At 41.7% G+C, this 27,363-nt stretch overlaps 2 protein-coding genes across 6 annotated transcripts in view; one reads left to right on the top strand and one right to left on the bottom strand.

Moving 5' to 3' along the window:
• nfatc3a (nuclear factor of activated T cells 3a) overlaps positions 1-4,424 on the top strand; it is a 63,521-nt gene extending 59,097 nt beyond the window's left edge. For both annotated transcript variants that reach the window (XM_085764216.1, XM_085764222.1), the window contains exon 10: positions 1,179-4,424. In XM_085764216.1, the coding sequence (XP_085620342.1) occupies positions 1,179-1,255 (77 nt within the window). In that variant the 3' untranslated portion in view covers positions 1,256-4,424. The remainder of the gene's footprint in view (positions 1-1,178) is intronic.
• A 1,372-nt stretch (positions 4,425-5,796) lies between these two features.
• esrp2 (epithelial splicing regulatory protein 2) lies at positions 5,797-26,745 on the bottom strand. Of its 4 annotated transcripts, XM_085764208.1 has the most exons (17): positions 26,626-26,745; positions 26,298-26,450; positions 25,658-25,786; positions 19,424-19,537; positions 18,826-18,940; positions 18,012-18,107; positions 17,399-17,453; positions 16,786-16,896; positions 16,213-16,345; positions 15,857-15,899; positions 14,170-14,471; positions 12,959-13,192; positions 12,512-12,710; positions 10,617-10,821; positions 10,248-10,446; positions 8,872-8,972; positions 5,797-7,219 (listed from the first exon to the last, which is right to left on the bottom strand). In XM_085764208.1, exons 2-16 carry the CDS (start codon positions 26,427-26,429, stop codon positions 8,886-8,888), a joined length of 2,154 nt encoding a protein of 717 aa, XP_085620334.1. In that variant the 5' UTR covers positions 26,430-26,450; positions 26,626-26,745; the 3' UTR covers positions 5,797-7,219; positions 8,872-8,885. The 4 variants fall into 4 exon arrangements, with proteins under 4 accessions (XP_085620334.1, XP_085620310.1, XP_085620320.1 ...); XM_085764184.1 differs by lacking the exon at positions 8,872-8,972 and having other exon boundaries at positions 12,950-13,192; XM_085764194.1 differs by lacking the exon at positions 8,872-8,972.
• Between the last annotated feature and the right edge of the window lie 618 nt (positions 26,746-27,363).

Genomic DNA, 27,363 nt, shown 5'->3' with positions numbered 1-27,363 from the left:
AAGACAAAACTGGTTTACAGTAAAACATTTGTTTATCATGACCTGGGGGAACGTCTGATTTAAAGCAGCGTTGCACAAACGGACAGATAGGTGGTGAACAAACGAGCCTCATCTCGGGCTGTCGTGTACAGACAGGTCTGCTTGTAATACGCCCCAGCCAGTGTCAAACTGGGCCAGAGGGCTCTGCTGCACCTCCCAAACCAGTTCACCCAGCCTGATCTCCCTCTCTGACCTGTCATCGTCGACTTTACAACTCCTCGGTGCAATCACCTGAAGAGGTCTCAGAGCAGAAACAAAACACACATAATATTGTTACAATAGCAAAAACAACATCACATTTTCCATAAATTCCAAATGGAAGTTTTCTCTCCCTCTCTCTCTCTCTCTCTCTCTCTCTCCGTCTCTGTCCTCATGTCTTTCCTCACCACGTCAAAGTATCTGAAGTTGATTCACATCACGGCTGCAGTTTTTACTAGCTCCCTGCTGTGTCTCTTGTGGTCCCAGTGTGAATAGTGAATGGAGGCTGCAGATGTAAAACAATCACGCCGGCTGGAAAACATGAAAAAATAAAAGCAGGCAACGAGAAAAGAGAGCAAGAGTTGTCTGTTATTTATTTAAAAACAGGCTCTGAAGGAGTTGGTGGAGTAATTAACCTCGCTGTGCCTCAGTGCCTCTCTGGGCTCAACTTTTTTTGTTTGTTTTTTAACAATGATTCGGTTTTACAAACTCCATGAACAGGCCTGAGGAAATGAAGTGAAGAACCATTAAAGCTCTAATGAAGTAGCGGACAGCCCCCGCTGGCTGGCCGGCCTCACAGCGCTGTGTTTATAGGAGTCAGTGTTCTGTGGTAACTGGTAACGTTTCTTTGGCTTAAACAAAGGTCAGGCCTGGCACATTTAGTGAATGGAATAGTTTCTCTCATTTTCTTCTGTCAGGAGTTATTATATCTCACGTCAGAGCCGTGACTTTGTGACCTTTGGTTTTGTCAGTCTGTCTGAGTTTTTCCACTTTGAGCTCTTGGCTGTTTTGAGTTCGAGCTCTCTGTCCCGTGAGAAACTCGGAGTGGGACGAGACTGCCCTCTGCTGGAAACAAGTGTGAATAATGGAAAACCATGCAGCTACAAAGCAAATAACAGTTCATTTTTAAATAGTAATAAATGTTGTTTCTGTCTTCGCAGTGAATGAAATCATCGGCAGAGACATGTCCCAGTCCCCCAGCGCCCACGGTCCTCCGTCAGCGCACAACCAGTCATAGCTCAGCCCTCGCACAGGCCCCCCCCCCAGCGCGGCCTTTTGGGCTCACGAACCATCCCCTCCGGCTCGTCACTCGTAACCCAGCAACCTCGCCGCTCCAGCATGGACCCTGCTCCCGGCCCGAGGTCCAGGTCCCGAGTGCGATGAGGACAATAGAGCAAGGAGGACACAAGACTGGGGTTAAGAGACTGAAAGCGGTTTGGAGCCTCATGGGGCGGCTAGACCAACCAGCCTGACAAGAAGACACTCTTCATTCGTCTCATCTGATTTCATTGACAAACAAAACAGTTTAGAGATACAGACAAAGAACTCACAACTCGCACCACACAGACAAGTGAGCAGGAGAAAGCAGCCACGTCCATTTACACTCGGTCGGAGAATAACGAAGAGCGGCGATAAGAAACCTGCTCTTCACATGTCCACAGCTCAGAGCTGTCTGTTAGTTCTCACATGTCAAGATGTCCCCCCCCACTCCTTTCAAAGCACCGCTGTCTTCTTGACCAATCAGCTCTTTGTGAGTTCGCTCACTTTCCAGTCCATCTTGCCCCCCCCCCCCCCCCCCTCCTCCCCCACCAGCATCGACCTTCATGCATTAAGACGTCTTGATACAAAGAAAAAAATAGAAATTTAGGGGCGCACAATGTTGTCACAGGAAGTCAGAGGACAGAAGCTTTAGCTGCTGCTAAAGAGCTCAGAATGTTTTTTTTTCTTCTTCATTATTTACTTCAGTGTACTGCAACTCCCATGATGCAACACCAGATTCAGGGTTTGCCATGTATGAATTATTAGCCATGAAATCTGGTCAGTCTGAACTGTCCAGCTACATCATCTCGCTCACGGCTCTAGCGTTGACGACATTGCCCACTCCTTTTTTTTTTCTTTTTTTTTTCCCCCTCCCTTTTAAATGAGAAAACCTTTCAGGTCTGGATTGCAGGAGTCTGGCGGAGAGGAGCGAGCTCCTTCGATGCTGGTCTGGGATCTGCAACCTGCAACATTCCACAACTTGTAGAAACCTTGCAGACATGTAGATATCTGTACATGACCCCCCATACAACTGCGTCTTTCTCTCTTTCTTCCTTCCTTCTCCTGTTCCCTCTGTACGTCCTCCCTCCCTGTCCTGTATTTCTTTTATCAAGTTGAACAAATGCCTTATTAACATTTAGCAGCTTTGGATGGTAGTGAAAGCTTTTTTTCTTTTCTTTTTTTTGTCTCGTTTTGCACAGCTGGCTTTGAGTTTGACTGTAAAATTATTTCATTTACTGTCGTGCGGTTACGATTTCTTGACTCCTGACATGGGATGAGTGGGATCCAGGACTCGAGTTAACCCTCCGGATTATTTTCATTCAGATTTTCAAAACACCCGTTATTTCCACATGACAGAGAAAAGTTTTTATTTTTCACGCAATAACTATCCCCACGTCTCCCAGGGGCCTTAGTGTGCCTTCTATTTCTTGACAGGCACCGTACCTGTGACATATGAGAGCCTCTGTGACACATAATGGGAAATAATTTGACTAAAAGTTTGAAAAGTATTTTATACAGATTTCTACATATTATATTTATGTATTAACCCCACCCCTCCCCTCCCTCTCTGCACCCCTTTCACAAAGTCTAGAAAATGATCTGGATATAACAGGGTCTTCCACATCCCCCTGTTTGCAACAATCAATATTTGCTGTTCACAATCAAAGACTTAATTCATATTTCCTGGTCTGACAGATATGCTGCAATAACCCAGAGTATTTTCAGGCAGGTTTCTAGTCAGATGTGATGAGGATGTAATTACACACACGCACGCGCGCGCGCGCGCGCACACACACACACACACACACACACAGATTCTGGATTTGAAGATTTCCTTCTTTCTTTCTTTTTTTTGCCTTAAGCTTGACAATGATGCTCCTGCATATGAGAACTGAGGAGTGTTGCTTATGACAGTTTGAAGTCAGTTTCCAGGTGAAAATGATTTTTTGCTATGCATTAAAATTCTGCCTAATGCCTTTAAAAACGAGGGGAAAAAGACAAAAAAGACCTTGATGCCTATAGAAGTAGAATGTAGACATGTAGATGCTTGATTGATTGTGTTATAGCATCCCGGATCTGTCCGTCAGCCAATCTGCCTTTGTCGAGGACACAGTGCAAGCATCTTAAAAGGTTCATTCGTGTGTGTGTGTGTGTGTGTGTGAGAGAGAGAGAGAGAGAGAACGAGAGAGAGTGAGTGAGTATGAACGTCCGTATGTGTGGATGGATGGTTGATGTTTGTACCAAATATGCTGTACAGAAGACAGGAAGTCCTATTTTCACCAACAGAAGCACATACATGTATTTAGGCTATGCAAACTATAAGAAGCAAATGTGAGACATGACATTAAACATGAGAAATGAGATTATAAACTATTTGTAATGTTGCTTATGAACTTCACAGAGCAGAAAAAAAAACATTCAGATAGTGAGAGTATCATGTCACTATGTAAACTATTAGGATGCCTTAACTCTTGTTTGAAAACCAGTTTGTCAGTGTGTCTGTATGCTGTTCTGGGTTGATTTTTTTTCTTTCCATGACTAAGACGTTAAGTCAGTAACTATTATTATTATTATTTTCTTGTTTGCTTTTTGGGGGCACAGGGTGGACATTTGAGGGTTGGGTGGGAGAAGGGAGATGGCTCTTTTTTTGCATATGAAGCTGGTTCTGCAGCTTGAAAGACTTGAGTCAACAAAAAAAAAGAAAAAAGAAGAAAAAAAAAAAGAAACAAAACCAGCATTGACAGTTAACTCTGGCTGCCGTCCTCTTCTGTCACAACCAAAGACCGAACAATATGTTCCCATTTTACATTATGGTAAAGCAACAGAGACTGTACAACTCTATTTTTGATACTTCGAAATGGATGTCATTCCTAAAAGGTAGGGGACGTGTATGAGTGTTGAGAATATATGTATATGTATATATACATATATACATATACATATATGACATTGTTTTGTAAAATAAAAGGGAAATACAGGTTTAGCTGATGTTTACCGAGCCTTGTATTGTCATTTCTTGTATATTTTGTATGTTAAAATTTTTGTAATTTTTAAGACTGCAGTGCTTTTTGAAATTATTCAAAGGGAATACCTTGCATCATACCTTAGGCTCTAAAGTAGTGTATATCAATAAAACAGAAAACTCAGCCATGTCTTTGTCTTCTCATTTTTTGACACAACACCTGCTTTCTCCACACCAGCACTGTTCTCCAAAAACTCACCAACCCTCTGAACCCTGAGGGTATTCAAGTATTTTGTCACATTTGGCTCCAGCATAACAAAGGCAATCACTGCCAGACACCATTTTATTATTCCCATTAATAGACAGAACCAGTTTAGTGATGGTTTTGAGCTCAACATCATCCAATCTGTCTGGGATTACATGTAAGTATCTGAGGAGCTCCAAGATATTTGGAAAAAACCACCGGCCCAGGCCCTTCAAAAACTGTGTGCAGGTGTACCTACCTAGAAAAATTGATGCTGTTTTGAAGGCAAAGGGTTGTCACACCAAATATTGATTTGATTTAGGATTCTTGTCTCATTTTGTTAATTGATGAAAAAAAAAACACTTCCATCTGTGACAGCATTCAGTTTTTTTTCCACACCTGCCTAAAACCTTACTGTATGTGAATGACAGGTTACTTTCAAAGAGTTTCAGCTAAGTTGTCCTAAGTAAAGTCACCCTTTAGTGATTCACAAGCCATTAGGTGTGGAGTTCTGCTTTGGCGCCCTCTGGTGGTTTTGACAAAACACCTTTTACAGTCTATGGCAAACCTGCAGATGAAAAACCAAAACATACACTGCCCGTCCAAAAAAAAGTCACCGCTTGGATTACTGTATGTATGATTATGTTTCAGCTATGCTTCAACTTATCTAACCCTAACTGATGCAGTCTCATTTCTTAAACAAACATGTTGGAAGACACATCCTGTGGTTGTGGAGAAGATGTTAATCTGTTTCAGAAGGGTCAAATGATCAGCATGCATCAAGCAAATAAAACATCTAGGAGATTGCTGAGGATAGCAAGGATAGTGGGGGACCATCATCTTCAAGAAGAAATGTAGTCCAATGTGACCACAGAGTCCTGACCTTCATCCCAATGAGAATCTTTGAAAAAAATAATGCAACTCTGGACGGAAATAAATGTTGGGACATTGCAGAAGCTTATCGAAATGATGCCACAGCATATCAAACCTAAAGGCCGTCCAACGAAATGTTAGAGTGTGTGACTTTTTTTTAGACAGGGAGCATAGTTGAAAACTGTTGCGCCTCTCTTGATAGAACCAATGGCATTAAACCCACAGTGTGGAATCATTGTTTATCTTTCCTTTTCTGCATGTTTTTTCTTCTCAATTAAACTATAGGTCATCTAATAAAATACAGCACCATGCAGTTACAGGACTAAGTGTATTTCTTCCCTTTTCCTTTCTCACACAGAACAGATATTTTGTGCGGGCAACATTATTATTGGTTTTATTGATGTCTTATGAAATTAAATAAGACCAAATCAAACAAGGATCATTGTTGACATTTTTATCGTTTACAGTTTTATCTCATTTACACAAAGCAAGTCTCAAACTTGCAACAAAAAAAATATTTCCTCTGCCACCAGAGGTTGACCTAGCCCTGTTAGAGCCAGTATTGCACTCTGGGTAATGTAGGCACAGTAAAGATGTGAAAACAAAACTAAAGACAGCTGTCAATAGGCCTGTTACAGGAAAACTCATGCAAATTGACACAGTAGTCCGGTCGGAAGCAGGTATACGATGCTACAGACTGTTTGTTATAAATAGTCTGGAAACAAAAAACAGGAGAGACTGTACAGCAGGCGAGGTTGATCGTTATAAAAGGCTTCAGGATGTATCTCTGTCCTGTTAGGTCTAACAACTAAATATTCATTTTTGTAAAGAAATTTGGATGAATAAAAATTGAATCAACTCATCAAGCTATTCAGACGAGCAGTTCCTTAACTCATTGATTGGAGCAAAAACAAGTCTGAAGGTCTAAATGGGATGATGTGTCATACATAAATGCTTCATATAAGAAAAACTAGTTACAAATGACTTGGTAGACTGCCACAACTGTGATCCTGCTGTGGTTTTAACCAACAGTCCCTCCAGCTCAAAGTTAGTACAAATGAATCCAGAAAAGTTACAGAGCACAGCTCAAGGTTCACTCCTTGTTTCAGTAGTCTAAGTTGGTTTTTATGGCTTTTTTTCACTTTTCAATGGCACCACTGGAGACCATCAAATTAATAAACATTGCGCGCACACACATACACACATCTGTGTTTGCATAGAGCTAAACACAAAGAGTCATAAGGGATGACAAACCAAAATATAGTGGTCAAGAATGAAAATTCAGAAATATACAGAAAAGATCATCAGCAGAAGTGGTTTGTACAACCTCAAGCATTTCAGGATGAAAATGATCTGTACAGTTTTATGGGGGATAAATACAGTATACAGAGCATTTGAATACACAGAGCCACCATTATAGATTTGTCCAGGCTCTACGCCATCTCCTCTCCACAACCAGCAGATACACAGTGGTGCTATGCATGACATCAACATAGTCATTAGCACAATGACAGCTGCTTCATCTGTGGATGTTCAGACTCCAGCTGCCTCCTCTGGAGTGTCAGGGGCCGGCAGTGTCAGGTGTGTGGTAATAAATGGTTTTGTGTAGCACTGGGATCGACTGGAGCTCGTTCAGTGTTTATGGAGAAGCAGGGAGGTGGGTGAGTGCTCTTCAGTGGGAGGTTAAATTGAGCTAGTGGTCAGTTACAGAGGACCAAGTGGACCTGCTGACCGTAGAAGGGGTGGTTTGAGCGCTCGGCTACAGCCTGTCTGGCCATCTCCTCACTAGGGAAGGTGATCAAGGCCTCGCCGCTGCACTGGCCACTGAAGTTGTACAAGATGAGAACGGCATCTGGCTGGAGCTGCAGAAAAAAAAAGAAGAAGGAGGAAAGAAAAAAAAAACATCAGAATAAATATCACAATTTCCTGCAGCTGCAGCATGGAAACACCAGGGGGAGCCCATAAAGCTGAGGGAGAACAACGCCTTGGGAAAGCTCATCTCATCAAACCGGCCCAGTTAGATGGGAAAAAAGATTAATGGGTAGAGATTAACAGCTAGACAGAGTAGAGTACATGCTGTTCCCAGAGGACCCGACCCATTGTGATGTCACACATTAATCGTTTGTTAGTCTGCATGCATCCACGTCCTGCATCAAAATCAAGCCTAATGCAAAAACTCATTTTCCTCAAGACATGCAGATATGAAAGGAAACACTGATGATTGGAATGACAGGAATAAAATCAGTTGAGTTTGTTGTTAGAGAATCACGTCAGACCAAGAGAGGGGGCGACACACAGAATGGGATCATACATTCAGGGCACTGTCCACTGGAAACGGTGGAGGTAGAGAGACAGGCCCCGATTCAGTAGATGTCATGAGTTGGTTTACTGCAGGAGTGCTGAATCAAGACAAACTAACACTGAGGCCTTCAGTCATAAAGCTTCTGTCAAATCTTCTGTAAGAAGATGCTGTGTTCAGCGACTAGCGAAATGTGATTCCACTTCATTATTCAAAAGCCCTATAGTTCGCTTACAGATGATTTTCACCTTCACTGAGGAACAGGAGGTTCATCATATGCCAAAGGTCTGTGTTTGGTCTGATCAACCTGCAGACTGTGGCTCCTGCACTGGATGATTAACCATCTCTGCCACAGAGTTATGTCCACCATTCACAGAAAGTATGAGATGTTAAAAGCTCATTTACATCAGAGCACTTATTGCAATTTGCAAATACATCTAAGAATATATATTAGACTCTGCTCAATCTGATCATACAGCCTTTAGAAATTACATGTTCCTTTTATTTATAGCAACAACAAAACCTCAAAGTGCTAACCCTAACACCAAAAGATGATGTTTAAAAAAGTTTTTAAAAAAAAACTGAATTGGTGGCTGAGATTTAAATAGATTAGATTATACTTTATCTATTATTATACTAGGGGAAATACTGTCCCAACACTTAACACATTCTGTGTATATACAGTAATATACATAAAATAGTGCATATTGTAACGGATTTAGACGTCTGTCAGCAACAGCACTCAGCACTCCTCTCACAGGCCTCAGAGGAAAGACTTCAGTAATGAAGCAGTTTTGTTTGGGAAGCAGCAGACTGACATGCCGGCTCAGGAGCTCAGAACCTCGATGGCTAGATTGGGCATTCCTACGCAGACTGGTCCTGTCAAATTACAATGTGTGATGTGTTATTTTGTCGGAGTGTTTCAGTCTCATAAGTAATGCTGCTTCTCTTCAGCAGCAATGTTTTCAAGCTGCAATTCAAACTGCCCATAGTGGCCACAATAATTCTTTATATACCATGTTTCTACAAGATGGATTTCAGCTCGTTTTGAAGCAACTGCCTCAGAGCTTACTGGGTAGTTTGAAGCTTATCTGTGTTTTATTATCCATTTAACTCTGTGAATGTTGTGCATTTAACTATATTACATATGTTTGTTATGAGGAGGAAATGCCCTTTCTGGCCACACTGGTTCTCTGGTCTGGAGGCTCTTCTTACCTTGGGGCGAGTCCCTAAAGACAGAGCCATTCTTTGGGCTGAATCAGACTCCTGGCCTGTTCGTTCATCTGAACCACGCCGCTGTACTCGTCAGGGGCGTACTACAGATGATAATGAACGGACAGTCAGGGTGGGAAAGCCTCCACGTTGTCTCACACATGGCAGTACACAGTTTAATACACAAGAAGATGCAATGGTAAAAACTCTCAAAAAAGTACCCCTGGTTTTTGAGGAAGATATAAACACACCAAACCAGAAACATACACACACAAACATATACCAAACACTGACTGGACAGGCTTCATTTGAACCACAAAGAGTGATTTGGTATTGTGGGGATTGTGTGGTTAAGGAAACCAACGCTGGTGTGGGAACTGTTTTCTCGCCCAGGGCCAATATGAGAGGCACGACTGCAGCCAGAAAATAAAAGGCACACTCACTCCATTCAGGATACAATTACTGCAGTTCAGCCAACAGTCAGGTCTGGAGTCAGCTTCACACACACACACACACACACACACACACACACATACATACACACACACACACACACACACACACACACACACACACATACATACACACACACACACACACACACACCTTTGCTAAATTCTCTAATGTTCACTCAGGAGAAGTTTTTCTTTGGTGTGAACTTGATGCTGGCAACCTACTAAAATAAAACCCTCCCCCTCTCTCTCACACACACACGCAACAGCATAGGGGCTGAACCAGAACTAAATAACATAAACCACGAAGAAAACCCAAAATCTGCACCACAACAACACAACCCCCTCCACCTCAAACCCCACCCCTCTTATCTGAAGCTCCAACTGCCAGGGTTCATACCTGCTTCAGAGGTCTCCACCTAATTTGGGCTGGCAGCAGAAAAAAAACGGGAAGCAAGGGGAAGGGTGGGGAAGAGGGGGCACAAGTGCACACATGTCCCTTAACTGAATACTAGAGCGGTGTGATTTTGCAATAAAAACCACCAATAGAAAAAAGGCTCAATGATCCAACAGCTACTGACTTCAACATGTGGGGTTACCGACTGTTGGAAGAGTTCACAATCCACAAAATAAAGCCACAGCCAAGCACACTGTTTAGCTACTACGAGTTGCTATGAATAGTTAACATCATTTACTGTAAAACGGCACTGGGCAGCTTTAATCCATATTCCATTCATACAGTGGAAGACAGAGCCTTTCCAAAATTTTAAATACAAATTATCATGTATGAAATTTATAGTCAGGCTTTTGCAGTGTCACTGCAATGTCCATATATCATCTTTGTGTGCCACCTACATCCATACACACACACACGCACACACACGCTCTATAACTTTGCAGCCTCACTTAGGTGGTACATACACCCACCTGGTATCCCTGGAAGAAGCTGAGGATGTCCTTGACTCCAGTGTTATAGGGCAGACCCTGCATCCTGACCAGGGCGCCAGGTTGGGGCAGGACAGAGGAGGCGGCGGCTGCAGCAGGGTGGGACTGGGCTGCCACTGCTGCTGCCACTGCTCCTGGTGGAGCAGCAAAGTAGCCAACCGTGGAGGGGGAAACTGGGGGGCTGCAGCAAGAGCAGTGCCCAAAAAAAAAAAAAAAGCAGAGATGTGAGAACATACCGTAGTTCATTAATGGCAGGAGATAATTACAGAGTGATTAATGATGGGTAGGGTAAGCAGAACAGAAGCAGAGGAACAGGTATTTCATCATTTTTCATTTAGCTGCCGTACTAACCTCGGGTAGTAGGCTGTGTAGTTCATGTTCATATTCATGTACAGGTGTGGCTGAGGTGGGTAGTAGGCCAGAGTGTGAGCAGGGCTGTGTGCAGCGGTCTGATGAGGTCTAGGTGCAGCCAGCAGGGGGGGCTGGTAGAGGGCAGCCTCAGGGAGAATGGCAGGCGGGGTGGGGAAGGCAGTGTAGGCTGTGGGGGGAGACAGACCTGCAGGGAGAGACAGAGAAATTTTGAAAATCTGGTGATTTACGCATTGTGATCAGGTCATGCGAAACCCTGCCAGTAATGCAGTCGAGTATGAAGAAGTGTAATGAAGAGTTTTTCCATGCTGCATTACAGGATTTCAACACGTTTCTTGTGAAGTGAACAGCGATGGGTTCAGAACAGTCAGTCAGCTGACAGTTAGTCACCTGGGAAACCAAGTTGTCATTGTTTCCCACAGTTTACAGACTTGATAGATGATCAATTAATGGAAAATATTCAGATTTATTAATAATGAAAAGAAGTATAACTGTATCCTGTCACACTTTTGGCCATTATTTCCCATCACCGACTGGTTTAAACAAACACCAAATGTGACCCACAACCCTTATTTTGTTGTTACAAAGATATATTGCAAAAGTTGTACAGAAATCAGCACAATTTCACTTTTTTGATGACATACTGTATTTCAACTAGGCAAGGCAAGACAGCTTTATTTGTAATATAGCCCAGTTTGTCTCAAAGGGTTTTATATAGCATCATAACAACATCCTCTGCCCTTAGATCCTCACAGTGACTTGAGGAAAAACTAGCACTTCTTTGAGCAGGTCTGGCAGTTACTGTGATCCAGGTTACATCAAGGAAGAATGATTAGCAGGATTTCAACAGAACAGACAGAAATGACACTCTGAGCTATAGAAATATGAACCTGGGTGGAAAAAGTATTATTTTTTCCTCAGACCAGGATCAGTCGGTCTGGAAACCACCTTCTGCATTGCCAACTATTTTATTTACAATCTTCCTCTGTCCTAACGTAACGTGTAAACCTAACGTATTTACATGCAAACAGCCACTATCAGTGTGAAGCTGAGGGCAGCTGTGGTACTGTAACCCTCAGAGCCAACAAGGAAACATGGTGACATACAACACTGCTGACCTTGTGGAGGCCCCAAGTGTTTCCAGGCCACTCAGGGTAAAATTACATTTAAAAAATCCACAGCTCAATTCTAGATAGTGTAAAAGTGTAAATCAAAACCACATATGTCAGGCAACTATATAACATTTGATTAAAGTGGATTGTACACAAATGTGAATCAGTGATCATTTCAAGAAAAGTGATAATTGAAGCCTATATTGATCTAATCTCCAGCACTAAAAACAGATATGAGCCATGAGTGAGCAAAGTGCATATTTAGACCTACATTCAGTCCAGTCTTAACTGTTTCAGAGGAAGACAGAGGCAACTACTGCAACTAATGAAACACCAGCAGACTGTTGAATATTTTGAGCTTTATCAATAAGTGGAACTTGTGATATTCATATAGGCTGAGATAATTGTGTAACTATTTCTCTAATGACGAGTTTGCACTAAACATAAAAACCTGAAGCTAATAAAAGTGTCATTATTTTTGTAGGTATTTGATCAAACAACAAAGTTCTGGATAACATTTTGACCTTGTGATTAATGTTGATGTTAAGATATCAGGTTATTATATTGTTATAATTCATCCTGAGGCAAACATAAATGTCAGCACTAACTTTCAGAGCAACAGTTCAGATAGTTCAGACTGAACAAAATCCACCAGCACTGCTATTCCTCAATCCACGTCACAAGTCATTATTAATACCACCACGATGCAATAGATGCGAGTGTGTTTGTTGCTTTAATGAATCTCATTTGGTGGACTTCACTTACATGGGAGTTTGCAGGGTGGGGGGGAGAGGCCGCTGCGATTCAGAGTTCCTCCCATCAGCACGATGCTCATCTCCTCCGTGGAGCACTGGAACACCTCAACGTACCGGTCCTTCATTGTCTTTTTATGGCACTTCTGGGCCACCATAAATGCTTTGTCAGGGGACTTCATTTGGATGAAGGCATCACCAGACGGCCGACCCTGCAACGAGATGGACAACAAAACAGTTTTAAACAAAAAACGGTGTGCACGAGGATACAAGCTACCAGTGAAATTCATAGGGAGGTGGACTACAAGTTATTAAAAACACTGAATGTGCCTTTTCAGGATTGTTTTCTTTTAGTTCTTCTGTACTTGGGCTACAATAATCTAATGTAGATTTACTATCAATACTTGACCATGGGTAAACAGGGATGAGACATTTAACATTGTCATAACACCAGTCTGACCTGCTGGTTGAGGACCATGTGTACTCCATGGGGTTTGATGTCAACAGTGTGCTCTCCCATGAACTCCAGGATGTCTTCAATGCCAGCAGTGTAGGGCAGACCACGCAGGCGAACACAGTCACGAGTGCTGCTGGTGGCTGGAAGGAAAGGAGGCGTGGCGAGGACCGGGACAGGCACGATGGGAGAGGGGGGCAGTGTTGAGATTAGAGGTGTGGACATGTAGCGGTTCAAGACCTGGCAAATACAGGAAGGAGAGATAATGAATCAATATGTATTTATGCTAATTTTTACACAAATGACTGAAATAAACGGATGAGAATATCAAAGTTAGTTTCATGCGAGTCTCAAGAGAGGATTTCCAGCAGGGACGATCAGAGGCTTCACTGGTTATTGAAATTCTCTCTATGCAAATGAGATTCACAGTACAAATTTAATACAGAGAAACCAAAAAAGTGAAGTGGAAAAAAGTGAATAAAGGTTGAGTCAAGCGCGGTCCACTTTCTAAACACAGCCAATGGGAACAAACTGAGGCGCAAAGATGTTCACAGCTGTTCCTCAGGGTGATTGGAAAACAATGTATATACATTGTGCAATAATACAGATGTCATTTTTAGTTGTGCAAATTGCACGGTCATCTGATTTATTGGATGCGTCACATACTTTCAATGCCATGTTTGCCGACTTTTGTACGTTGTCATGACATCAGTTTTTTTGGGAGACCCTGACAGGGGAAGCAGCTGTCGTGAACACACAGACGGGAAGTTTTTTTTCTTGATTATTCACTGATGACAAAACAGTTTTCTCAAGAGCCCCAACTACAAGAAAAACAAATGACTGGAATCGCCTATATTTATCATTACTTTAGTTAGTGCCAAGTAAATATGGGCAACTAGCTAATGTCTTATGTCTACAATAGAAAACCACAAGTTCCCCTTTCATGTTACCAGTCTAGTCTAGTCTCAAAGTTATTTTGAAACAGACATTGCTCCAATTACTCAACCCAAAATGTTTATGAATTCAACATCTGGCACAGAGTCATTGTAAGGGACTTCCACCCCAGATCTTTAGTTCCCATATTACATCTGTTTGAATTTCTTGATGCAGTATATCAGTATAGTATTTCCCAGCAGTAGTCTGATTCACAACACTACTCAGCAGCTCAAAGATTTCTACTGTGCACACAGAGTTAAAAAAAAGAAGAAAGAATTTACCTGTTGCACTTCAGCCGCAGTGCTCCGAAACAGCTCAATATAGCGCTTCCCCAGGATCTGCTTGTGTTTTTTCAGAGCGTTCTGGGCGTATTCTTCACAGGAGAAGAGCACAAAGGCATCACCAGTGGGCCGTCCGTCGGGGTACTTGACAAAGAGCAAACCTTCGGCACCATCTGTAACTGGGCTCTCGGGACCGAGGAAGGACAGGACTTCCTGGGGTGTGGCGGTGAATGGCAATCCCCTCATACGGATAATCACCTGGTTCTCTTTGGACAGGAACTGGGCCACCTCGTTAGACGTACCTAGTGTCAGATGACAGCCGTAATTAAGAAATTCTTACTATCCCAGTGTCACTCGTTTGGTTAACAACCAAGGCTTATTGTCATTTCGTGTTACAACATACAGTAGCTCACGTGATCAAGATTATGTCCAAGTTCATATTGACATTGCAAATGTTTGGCATGTGTAAATGTGGAGCTTGTCCTATCTCAAATTTACAGAAAACTGACTGAAGTGGCAGAGACTATGAACATTTGCTCACATGTACAATGTGCCTTGTTTCTATACAGCTTTCTTTGCTCCTTTTGTTTTAATTTGTATACAATAAAATTACACAGTTAATTAAGCTGCACCACCAGTCAGATGATAAATATAGACAGTTCCAATCGTTTGTTTTTCTTGTAGTTGAGGCTCTTGAAAAAACTGTTTTGAATCTAGTGATCTAATAAAGATAAACAACACTGAAGATATAACTTTCAGTGGCTCAAGGGCAAGATTTTATGTTAGTGATTAACTATTGAATCAACTAGTCAGGAATACTTTTTAAAAAGAAAATTAACTTTTACTGTACTATTAGAAAGATCACTGGAGTCCATATTTAATGTTTAAACTGAAAAGGTATATCTTATATTAAAACAGCAACAAGAATGAAAATGTTGCCAAATACACTACATTTTGTTTTATGTATTTGTTTACATGTTTACTATTTTCCTACTGATAAACGCATCTGTGTCTTGTCTGCTGTAACTATTTGCTTAAAGTCCAATGTGCTGTCAATCTGTATTGATCTTAATTCATCTGAGTAAAGTCCAGAGTGACACCGGCAGCCACTGCAAGTTATCCGCTTCGAGTGGCTGAATTTCTTTGTCCGCTATCTCTGCGTTACCACTGGCTGCTGCTCTATGGTTCAGAGGCCCTCGGCTATGCCTTTGTCTCTTCACACCATCTTTTCTATCAGCAGTGAGCCGGTCCTTTTACTGGCCGTCCGCTCGCTCCCCCAGGGGAGTGGGACTTCAGGCTGAACGGCACAAGTGAGCTGCTGTTAGCCAAGAGTGAAATTTCTCTCCAACTGGCCTCTAAGGGGTTGGGCTGGGGATGAGAAGGTGAGGGAGGACTGGAGGGGGAGTGAGGGAAGCTCCTCACAAAGCGCCTTTCATTAGTCCAAGATAAGCTGCTGGAGAATCACTGGGATAAGGCAAAGACACAGGTAAATGAGATCCCTTCTTTTAGAGTTACTAAAGAGCTGCTCTTTTGCAGATGTGGAAGGCTCTTGTTTTTCCTCAAAGATGCGGGAAAGCCATTAAACAGAAGGCTAACACACTAACAGAAAGCCTTTCATCATGAGTCTCCATAAAAACATTGTGAGAAGAGAAAGGGGGGATAAAAAAAAAAACATCTGAAATCTGACCTCCAGCAATTTTGAGGAATTCCTCTCCTGTGGCCTTGTAAACCTGAGAAGACAAGAGGAAAACCATAAAACAATTTAACACACAAGGACATAACATACGACAGTGACAGTCAGTGACAACTGATTAATTGCTCTTCCAGTAAACAAAATACACAGTAATGTTGTAATCTGAGCAACAGTTTCTAAACGACCCTGAGCCTGAGGGACTTTATGAAATGTATTTGCAGAAACCAGCTGACACTGAGATGGCGTCATCATGATTCAGTTAGAAAACATTTACTCGCACTGATCATGAGGGGCATAAAGCAAAACTAAACTTTACAACTGAGTGGACAAGAGGTAAATCTGAATCTAACCTCGATGTAGCGGCTGCCCATGTGGTGCTTGTGGCGCTCCAAGGCCAGATCCCTGTGCTCCGAGTTGATGAAACGAACTAAGGCTTCACCGTTCCTCCTGCCCTGAGCGTTAAGACACAGGGCAACACCACCCCTGGAAGACAAGTGCACAGATACATGCAGGAGTAATGACATGGAGCCCTGTTCAGGAGTAACCCATCAGCAAGGTTGTTGAAGGAATGGTCATCAAAACTGGGTATAACAACGACACCAAGGATCTGGTTGTGTTAGTTAAAAGGAGCATTTTTAAGGATGTTTATTCACTTCCAAGATTTAAATGACTGATGTAACTCTCACAACTGTACAGTAAATATGTAGCAGCAGTCTGTGGGTTTTGCTGTGTGTAAAGATGGCAAATATGTGATGTGTTACTTATTAGGCAATGCTGCAAGGTGCTTTATTACCTTCAGATGGAGCCTGGTTAGCAGTTTCTCCATGTTTCCATTTTATGCAAAGCTGATCTAAGTTGAGCTCCAGCTACATATTTAATGTGCAAGAATTGAAAGTGATGTTTGCCCATTAGGACCAACGTACTTGGCAATATTGAGGCCTTTAAAGAAGCGAGCAATGTCTTGGTCTGATGATTGCCATGGGAGCCCCCGTGCTCTGATCACTGTCTCACTGTCCACCGGCTCCATCTTACTGCTGTACAATACACAATGGGGAGAGAAAGAAAACATACAAATGACATCATGACAGCAGTGAATAAATAGATTAAATAGATTCTAACTTTTCCACAGACAACAGCTTTTATGACTGAAAACCAACTCCATAAGCTGTTAACATTTGAACAAATTGTCCAAAGGTTGTAAACACAGAGACCACTCATAGCAAGTGCTAACCAAAGAAACACACTCATGATTAAATGTCAGGGGGTTGTCAAGGTGATAGGCTTTGGCTGTCTGAGAACAGCAGGATTTGGTGCTGTGCTACTAGATAGCCAGGTAAGCGCTTGATGGCAAAGCTAGGACAGCTTTAATGACACACTTGTGGTTTTCTTGTTGCTGTAATCAATGTTAAGAGCCCCTGTATTCAGGTCTGAAGTCTGAATACGACTGGAGGGGGTTCGTCAGTCTGTAAGAAACAAAACTGGTGTGGCAGAAGCACATAAGAATGGAGTGAGACAAAATGTAAAGTTCAAACATACCATGTGCCAGAATCAAACTTGTATTTCACTGTTTCAACACAGGAGAATTTGTGATCTGAAAAGGATTAAAGAAAAAAAAGTATTTTTAAATTGTTGTTGGATTCTCAGGGTCCAAGACCACGTCTCTCTCTCTCTCACACACAGGGAACAGGTTCACTCACTCACACACACACACACACACACACACACACACACACACACACACACACACACACACACACACACACACCTGAAATTAAGTTTTGAGTGTGCTGCATTCCTGTTACTTATCACACCCATAGCCAAAGGGAGTAATGCCAGAGGGGACTGGTGACTGATTAAAGTCTGATTTATTTGCACTGTAATATATCTGGAGTCATGTTACATCCATCTATAAAGCCAAGAGGGTTTCTGATTTTTAACACATGTTTTAAGATCTTATTACAAAAGCAAACAATCTGTGAGTATGAGCAGGTCTGCCCTGCACCAACTACAGCTATAGTTACAACTGTGACTACAGTGTGAAGAGTTTACCATGGGTGACTGTAGGCCTTCAGCTTTTGGATCAAAGTCAGTTCATTGGAAATTTTGGTAAAAAAAAATCAACATTGGTTAAAATCTGGCAGTTACTTACCATAGGGCTCAGCCAGCATGCAGAGCACCAGCTGCACCATGCTGCTCACCTCCCTTACCCCCATCAATGGCTCTGACACAGCAGGAAGGCCAACATCTGCATGCACAGTTAAAGATGTTTCCCAGTTTTCGCTGTAATTTTGAACATTACCAACCTTTGCTGTGTCTCCCCACAAATTTACAGTTAAAATGAGTATTTAAGAGATAAAAAAAAAAAAAAGACGTGGCAACAAATACAGTTAAAGCAGATATCAGTGGCACGGCCGTTTCGGCTAATGCTGTGTTCAAGGCAGGCTTTTGAAACCGTAAGTTACAGCTTCAAGTCACAACTACGACTTGGTAGCGTTCCAGGTAACCCGTAGCTCGTGTTTTTACCGTCCTGTTGTCTGTGAAAGTTCCCTATAACGGCCACTCGTAACTTCCGACCCGTGAACTCGTACCAGATCGAACTGGTATGACTTCACAGGAAGGAAAAACACAAAGTACGAGTTTCCTTGAACGCACCATGAGTTAGCAGCCCCCGCCCTTGTCAGGCATCAATTGGTCCTCGTGCTACGTCACCACATTCACGCGCATCCCTTGGCTGCACACACAGCCCTTCATGCCGTTCTCTCCCCTCATTGGATAACACTTGTATCCCACAAGGAAAATTTTCTCCTCGGGTTACAGCAGAGCAGAGTGACGGAGAGACTCGTGTTTAGGCTGAAATACTTCATGTAAGTGATTGCTGACGGAAAATAGGACTATTTAGGACTTATATTAACAAAAACATTCCACTGATATCTGCTTTAAGTGCACAGGCTAGGAAAGGATACATTCCAGCATGGAGGGGAGGGTGAGCTTCTGCACAGGGTCGGCATTGGGGCAGCATTTGTGAAACTCTTTTCTCACATCCACAAATGAGAAGAAACATTCAGGTAGGACTAGATTCTGAAAAGAAAGAACGAAAAAAGGAAATGATTCAGTGTGACAGTATGACAGTATGGCAGTCTGATATGGAGACTGGATATACTGGGAAGCTTAAAGCAAATTTAGTAGAGATCTTCCTTGTGTCAGAGGTATAAGACACGACACAAGAGGAAGAAAACTTAATACAAAATAAATTCATTACTTAGATGGATCGGTGCCCAGATTCATGAAGGAAAGAAACTTTCCATATAAGGTATCAAACACTGTCACATAACAAGAGCCATGAACAGAGAAAGCCAATACTGATACTGCATTGCCGGTATTCTGAGGCAGAGCATGATACCAGTGCCCAACAAAGTCTAGTTGAAAAATCTTTATTTCAACAAAGCAACTAACATTTCAAACATTTACCTGTATTTACCTTTAGGGTTTTACCTCTTAAAATCTTAGGTAATGGATACAAACAGGTGTCTGTGGTATGGAGGAACAGAGGAGAACCATTACCTTTTTGGAAGCTTCGGGGTGGAGGGCCTGTCGGATAACAAGAGGACTGTTGACACAAAGTGTGCAAGAGCTTCTGCCGAGGCATTTTACTTCTGACGACACTGACTGCTGGAACTGCATAATGAAAGAAAGAGGAGAGCAAAACAATAATATTATTGAGTTGTACTGTCAATAGAGCCTGAATACAAAGAAGAAAAAGTAAGAGGAAATTTATTGCGGATGTTTTTGTTTCTTTATGGCCAACTAATGATGTCATTATCAAATACAGTTCGATATCTGTTGTGCGAACGCCATCAACTATGTGAAAGTGAACGGACCAGACTTTAGTCTTAGGGGTGAACAAGTGAGGAAGGTTTTGCGCTTGACATTTGTGTGTTTGTGTCTCATTAGGAGCAAAGCTTGTCTAACAGGTTTTAGTGTTTGCCTAGTGAGACAGGCAGCAGACAAAAGAGAGCAATGATCAAACCACTGATCACCTGGACAGACAGTCTCAGGTCGACCAGAGGAAAAAAAACAAGTCCAACCTGCCTAAATACCAGCACCTCCCACATGTGCATGTTTATTTATAAGTTGCTACAGACATTAAGACTCATTCCTTGTGTTGTGACAACCTGTTGTTGGTAGTTTTTAACTGTCAACAGAGGCAATGTCAATATGCACTGAGGCTAATGACATCTTTGTCTGTCTATCCTGAAGGGCAGTGAAGTTAAAATTAATTTAGGTAAAGTACTATGAGCTTATTCATTTAAGACTTTGCAAACAATTGCCTTGTTAAACATTCAGTCCACAAGGCAGCCTGGGCATCCCAATGAAATCATTAGGTCACCAAATCATACTGAACATACTGTAAATTCTAATACTCTGAGGTCATGTGCTGGAAGCAGTTGCTTACGTCAGGGTAGGGGCGTAGTGGGGTGTTTGTTGTATGTATTTTAAAGATCCAGGCCTGACTTGGAGAACTGTACATTGCACAGATTTGAGCTTCAATACATTAAATATTCTGTAACTAATTATTGAGACCTAACCCTACAACAGTTATTCTCATGAGGGACCATAAATGCAATGTGTCCCACCTCCGCATTACACTGACATCTCAAAACCCCTCAAGTTGTACTGAATCCTTTTTATATTCACTTACTGCTCAGTGTCACAATGCAAGATAAAGACCACCTTTCATCGGACACTTCAGAAAGTTGTAATGATAGCCTTTTCCTTCCCCTACCCTGAGCCCTCAACGTCAGCTCTGTGAGAGCAAAATCAGTCTGTCTGGATACAAGACCACCTTAAACTCAGTGACTGAGTAGTTTCACATGGCCACTGGCTATATATGACAGATCTTCAGACAGTGAGAGAGCATTAGAGGAGCATGTATGGGCATGCTCATTAACAGTCAGAAAGCAATACAGGGCTATTTGGCAACGCCAGCCAGCTGCTGACAAGGGAACAAATGCTTCAGGGTTGGATTAAGGTAGTTTTGGGGTAGCTAGACTGACACATGAAAGGGTCTTGGGTATTTACAAGGGGCCAATGAACATTAGCAGACCTACAAATGATCACTGGTGACTAAAATTTTAGTATTTACTTTATATATATTTTCCCCCTTTTTTAAAAAGCAAATGTGAACACTAAAATCTTGAGTCAGCACAGCTTGTTATTTTCTGTTGTTCCAAGAGAAGGGACAGGGGAGAAAACAGGTAGATGGAAACTGTCAGTCTCTCACGTTGTGCCGCTTATACTTTCACCTCACCTCGCAAAAGATGCTGCAAGGTCAAAGTTGAGTAAAAGTGGAAGTGGTGTATGATGTGGTGATTTGAGTCATCAAATTGTAATCACGTTTATGTGAACAAAAACATATACAAATGAGTGGCCACACTATTTGGATTTTGAGGGTTACAGTATGCTTACAAAATGGTGTTGGCACCATCGTTATGAAATTTACCACTGCATTTTTATTTGCCTACACAAACAGATCACAATATCCCGATCACATGGTTTTATGGTATAGCAACCCTTGCACATGTCGGTCTGGTTTTGCTACCACACTCAACTCTGAATTTAGCCACATTATTTAAAAAGTTGAGCCCAAGACCAATCTATAAAACCATGTACTGTACATATAGAACATAACAGAATAAACCCCTGTGCCCTAGACTTAACCTGCATTAACATTTCAATCAAGTTTAACTCAATCTATTACACTGCCCGAGTCAACAAAGTGTCCTGACCACAATATCAACACATTACCTGGACAGAACACATTATTTTAAAATCCTTCTTTCCGCTGACAGGACTGGGATTGCCAAAGTTAACTGGCAAACATGAATCAAGAAAGACATAGTTCTCCAAGTCCTTGAATTTGAATTTTTCACCCTTTCAATCTAATTCAAGTAGTTAAGATTCAATTCACTGATTGGTCAGATTTTGTACAGGACATGTCATCATTTTAACAGTCTTTGTCACATTTTGTTTTCTTCTCAGGCAGGTTCTTAAAAGGTCACAAAACTAATTAACACATTATGTGAACTATCTAATGAACTCAATGAAGTTTTCTTATTCCAGTGCAAACACAAAAATCCCCAAACTACTGTACGCCAAAGTTCTGTAGATTTATTCTGCAGCACATTTTGAACCCAGCCATACTGCACAACTTCATGTTTGCAGTGAAAACACAACTAGTGTTTGCTCATTGCTGTCCCATAAACTCCACCTTGGCCTATTACTGAAGACGAATTACAAAGAGAAAAGGAAATGTTATCAACAAGATAGCGTCACAGCGTTACACCCTCTCCCTTTCTCCTCTGTGTCAAAAAACTGTTTAAATTGAGCAAACAAGCAGAAGAAAAATCTCCAACTGACCACTGATAGCTAGAGACAACGGATTACTGAGCCAAACTCACCAACAGCACTCAGGAAGATCTAATAGTAGATTTTCATAGTAGTAAATATGGCGCTTTACATGAGGGTAAAATGTGTGAAACCAACATTCTTGATGCAGTGTTTAAGTTTTTGCAACATACATCTAGCAGATATATTCTTATTCCAGTACAATCAATATTATCATACCTTGGGCACACTTGGCTCGGGTGTCAAAAAAATTGGCTACTCATTACCAGTTATGATGCAAACATTTATGTCAAGCTTCCTCTATTCTTCCATCTACTAAAAAGTCACTTATTTTAATTCATGTCAAAAAACAACATTTGTTTCTCCGAGATTATATTATATTCAGAAATATTACTGAGGACAGTTTCTCTCAAACCAACTGTCTCACTCCACTCTCTGAAAGGCATTTCCACAGATGAGGGGGAGGAAGTGGCCTTTGAACATGGTCCTATCGGGGTTTGCTCTCCAGTGTAGCTGGACTGTTTGTGTGCAGAGGTGAGGTAGGGTGGTGGTGACTGAAAGAAACTCCGATAAGAGCAGCAGGGAGTGTCAGGGCAGTCCCTGTGGTAACTGCTCAAAGCACCTGAAGCTAAACACACACTGCCACCACAGCCCATTTTGTGGCAAATTAAATGTTGTAGCATCACCTGCGTTGGCAATGGGAGTTTGTGACTGGGCCAAACACAACATGAAAAAAAGAAAAGAAAATAGAGCGTGATGGGGGAGCGTTTCGTAACAACAATTAGAGCTCATGGGCGTTTATGTGAACATAACTAGCAGCAAATCTTGCTGGTTTTTTGGCAGTTCTCTGCTTCTCACACATTGGATGATTGAGAAATTCGGCACATTTTGCAGCTAAGAAATTGAGAGAAATTGTTTCCAGTGCTACCAACAGGTGTATCGGTAATGTTACTGCAGTGGATGCATACATTCTCCACTTTCCTGTGCAACAGGAACCAAAGTCAACAGCAAGATTATTTCAAGAACGCTGTCTTACTATCTGAATCTTGAGACGTATCCAGATGAAAGACAAAGTCGACGGTATGCACGGGTTCAGGTAAATCACAGTGACTTGCGTGTCGTCTCTCTGCAGCCTTTTGGCACTGTGTTCAAATCCAGGATGTGTGAATCATCCTTGGATGTGACTCATCACATTAACAATCTCAAAACATAGCAGCCTTTGTAAGAAAAAATAAATAACTTCATTCATAATCAAGGAGAGTTGTCAGCATTTTTGCCCCTGCTCTAAAACCGTTGAAAAAATGATTACACAGTAATTTGGACAACTCAGTGTTTTAGTTTGACAAAGACAACAACAGGGTGTGTGAGGTCTCAGATCACATGCATCCCCCTACAGGCTGTGACATGCTGTCAGTGTGACTACAGGTGAACCATCCATCAACCACACTGAACTGCAGGTGTGCCATGTAAACAATATAAAAATGTGGAAAAAAAGTGTCACAGCTACAGTCGTAAATGATACACGCTTGACCACATTTCATTGACAGTCTCACAATCTTACATTCTGCTTTGACAGAGCCATCGTGTACGTTTTTAGTACCTTTCTAAACAACAATTTGAAATTCAGTGTTGTCCTTGGATTTGGTTGCCTGCCATAAAGTGACGTTTATGTGCTGGAACTAAGGAATTAGCAATGAAGACTGTCTGACCTGATGGATCTGACCATATGGGTCATGTCTAAAGCTACAACTTGAATTTGAATAAGTTACAACTTTTCATATATACACAGTGTGATAGGTGATGACATTATGCAAAGCATATTTCTCGGTCCGATGGCCCTAGGCAAATGGTGAAAGTGAGGGACAGAAATTTGTCAGAAATATAGACACAGGTTCCTTTCACAGATGGCACCAACATGTAAAATTACAGATATAGTGAACAGAGGCTCACGAAATGAAAAAATATAAATTTAAAATCACAATGATATGGACGACAGCTGGAAAATAGTTTGAAAACCGCGCTAATCTCTCCAGCCTGCTCTACCTTGATAAATCTTTTACCAAAGTGACGAACATCCTTGGGAGCTCAGAGCTCTTCACAAACAGGTCAATATCACGTGCCTGCCAATAAGAAGCAGCTAATATTGTAGATGTCGCAATAGGTCACCTAATCTAAAAAAAGAAGCCATACTTCCTAAGTGCAGTTCTCTATAATTCCTCAAACTATTTTATTCCTTGTATCAATCAGGATAAAACTAATCTGAGACTGACCAATGGCAAGAGAAAGTTAGCAATGAGACAAAGGTATGAAAAGAACGAACTGATTGCTTGGGTTAATATTTGAAGGTTGAGCACACAAACTAATCTACAGTGGAGCTGATGTCTTACCCGGCCTGTGTGAAGCACACATGACATCAGAATTTAGACTTAACTCCATTAAATTGTTAACTGTCGTAGTGCCATAACCCCGACTGCATCATTTCTCTACAAAATTGATTCAAAGGAATAAAGACATCTTTAATTGACTGCCCAAACCAACCTGCTTGTGCATGCATGGCATTCAGGCCACAGCAATACAAACATCAAACCCAACTCTGGTCCAGGATGATAATGAGAGGGTTTTACACTATGAAATACAGGAGGGGCGGGAAAGGTCCACCCAGTGCAAACAAATACTCTTGCATGGGTGGTTGAAAAACATGTTTGGCAACATAAGCCAGACTTTTGTCAGAGCATACCTTCTGACAGGAACCCAAAGAGCAAAGTCACATCTTGGTCATAAAAAAAGCATCCATAAGCAGCTGCTGAGGGTGAATGTAAAGATGTGAAAGCCTCCCCTGCTGTAGTATGTCTGACCTGCAGCCTGGTGCAGTCTCAGGTAAACATTCCGCCATCCAGATGTCTGCAGCACACATCAGGCCACGACAAGACCAGACCTGCGGCTCCTCCTTATCTCCACATGCCCCAGGCTCTGCCCATCCTAGCTGCTAAGCTTCTACAAACTGTCAGCAGAGTTTAACTGTCAGAGCCAAACCAATGACATCCCTCAACCAGGTGGAAGAGTATTTTTTAGAAAAGGTCATGGGGGAAATTCAACACCCCTCACATTAATTTACAGCTTAATTCTGAGTCAGGCTTGTCATGTCTCATCTCGCTCTGGGGGGAGAAACATATTGTTTGTAACGTATTACAAATAATAGCCTATGTTTAATTTTCTGTTTATGTTACAAACAGAAAATAGATTTCTGAGCTGTTTCTGTGAGATGTTTCAAACCTTTAAAATATATTAAAGTAAATAGCAGAACTTGTAAGGCCTACATTAGATGGGAAGAAAACAAACAAACAAAAAAAGTTTCAATATTCATTGCAGAACTGGGCCAGTGAGACTCACCTGTTGCAGGGCTTTGTCCAGGGGCTCAGCTTTAACCACGTCGTCCAAAGTCAGACCTAGCTCTTCTTTACACTGGTCTGTCAGCTCCAAAGTGTCTGGCTTGACAAGACATCTATGAAGCTTCCCAACCTGTGAAGGGATGTAACGTTTCATGGCACAGAATGCAACATAAAAAGAAAATGCTTACTCAGTGGTAAATGCATTATTTAAACTTCAGCTCCCACATTAAGAAAAATGAACTTTTTCAAAACAATTCAAACTATTGACAATACAGTTGCAAAAGAGCACGTTATTGTCAATAAAGCGTCTGTTTCATAGAAGCTGACATGCCAAACCAAAATAAAATGTGTGTGTGTTTGTTTTGTTTTTTCCCTTCTCCATTTGGTGAAATTAGGACTCAACTGCTTGTTAACATTTTGGTCGCACACCTGTAAAGGGTGAGCTAATAAGACGGATAGACAGAACTGGTGTAGCGTTAGCTAGCATTAGAGACAGGCAGGCTACAGACGGATTCAGAGAGCACACCATGTTGATTTAAATGTCAAACATACTGTTCCTCTACAGGTAAGACACTATGCCACAAACACACTGGGTACATAAGAAACCGTACAACGAACGAACAGTTCAGAAAGGTCCGTACCTTTTTCTCATGTAGATCCACAATTTGCCACACCAAGAGAATTATTTCCCTCTCATCCGAACCCAGTTTACCCCCATTTGCACCAGCTGTTGCCCCAAAGAACACCACCAGAGTATCACTGTGCGAAGCCATCAGGGACCACAAGGGTAAAAACTACAATTAAAGCAAAGATTAAAATAAAAATAACACGAGGGTTCACCTTTTTCCAAGTGATAAGAAGAGCGAACAAAAGGGCTGGAAACTCAATTGAGGTAAACGGAGAGAGAAAAAAAAGAGGGGAGATTATTTTCAGAGGAGCCACGAGAGAGTTTGCGGTCAGACACTGTACCTGTCGCAGTACTTGAGTGTGTTATATCCAGAGATACTGGTTTAACTGGTAAAGAAGGGTGGAAATCCGTGTTTCTTTCACACGAACTCCATAACAAGCCCTAGAGTTTTTTTTTCTCCCTCTGAGTTACCTGTGTGGCTCGGCCTCTGCGCGAGCAAACTCCTAGCGTCGTCGTCTATTGGCTGGTTTGCAAAGGTGAGGGCGGGACGTGGAGGTGAGTGCTGTAATCTCATTGGCCAGATCAGTTGAATCAGGAAGTAGTCTGGCAAAATCAGCTCGTAATACCTCCATGAGGCACCCACCAGCCTGCTGATATTTTATTTCACGTTGATAGTGGAGGGTACAGTTATGCAGAACACATATAGGCTACACCTGCACCTACAATCTCTTCTTCCCCATCCTTGGATAATATGCTGACCATAAATTCACACTAATGCATTTATTATTTCATTTTACAAAAGTTCAACCTATTTTTGGCTGTGTTTTGCAGACATTTCAAAGATTTCTTGAGTGGCCTAGAACACATGATGTTTATTATCAAGAAATGTTAAAATTAGTTAAAACTTAAGTGTATTTTGTTTGGTTTTTTTGTTATTTCACACATTTTGTAAACGGTTTCTCTCATTTAAAATGATTCATTCAATATCAAATGATTTTTCAACCAAGCCAAAACTGCACTGAGCAATCTACTTGTCTTTCTTCCTTTTCTTTTCTGGGATACTAAATTCATTGCATGAA

This window comes from Trachurus japonicus, chromosome 3, assembly GCF_045865225.1.
Source record: "Trachurus japonicus isolate A0001 chromosome 3, Traja_1.0".
Classification (NCBI taxonomy): domain Eukaryota; kingdom Metazoa; phylum Chordata; class Actinopteri; order Carangiformes; family Carangidae; genus Trachurus; species Trachurus japonicus.
The sequence above is the reverse complement of the archived record's forward strand: the minus strand, read 5'-3'. Positions and strand labels throughout refer to the sequence as shown.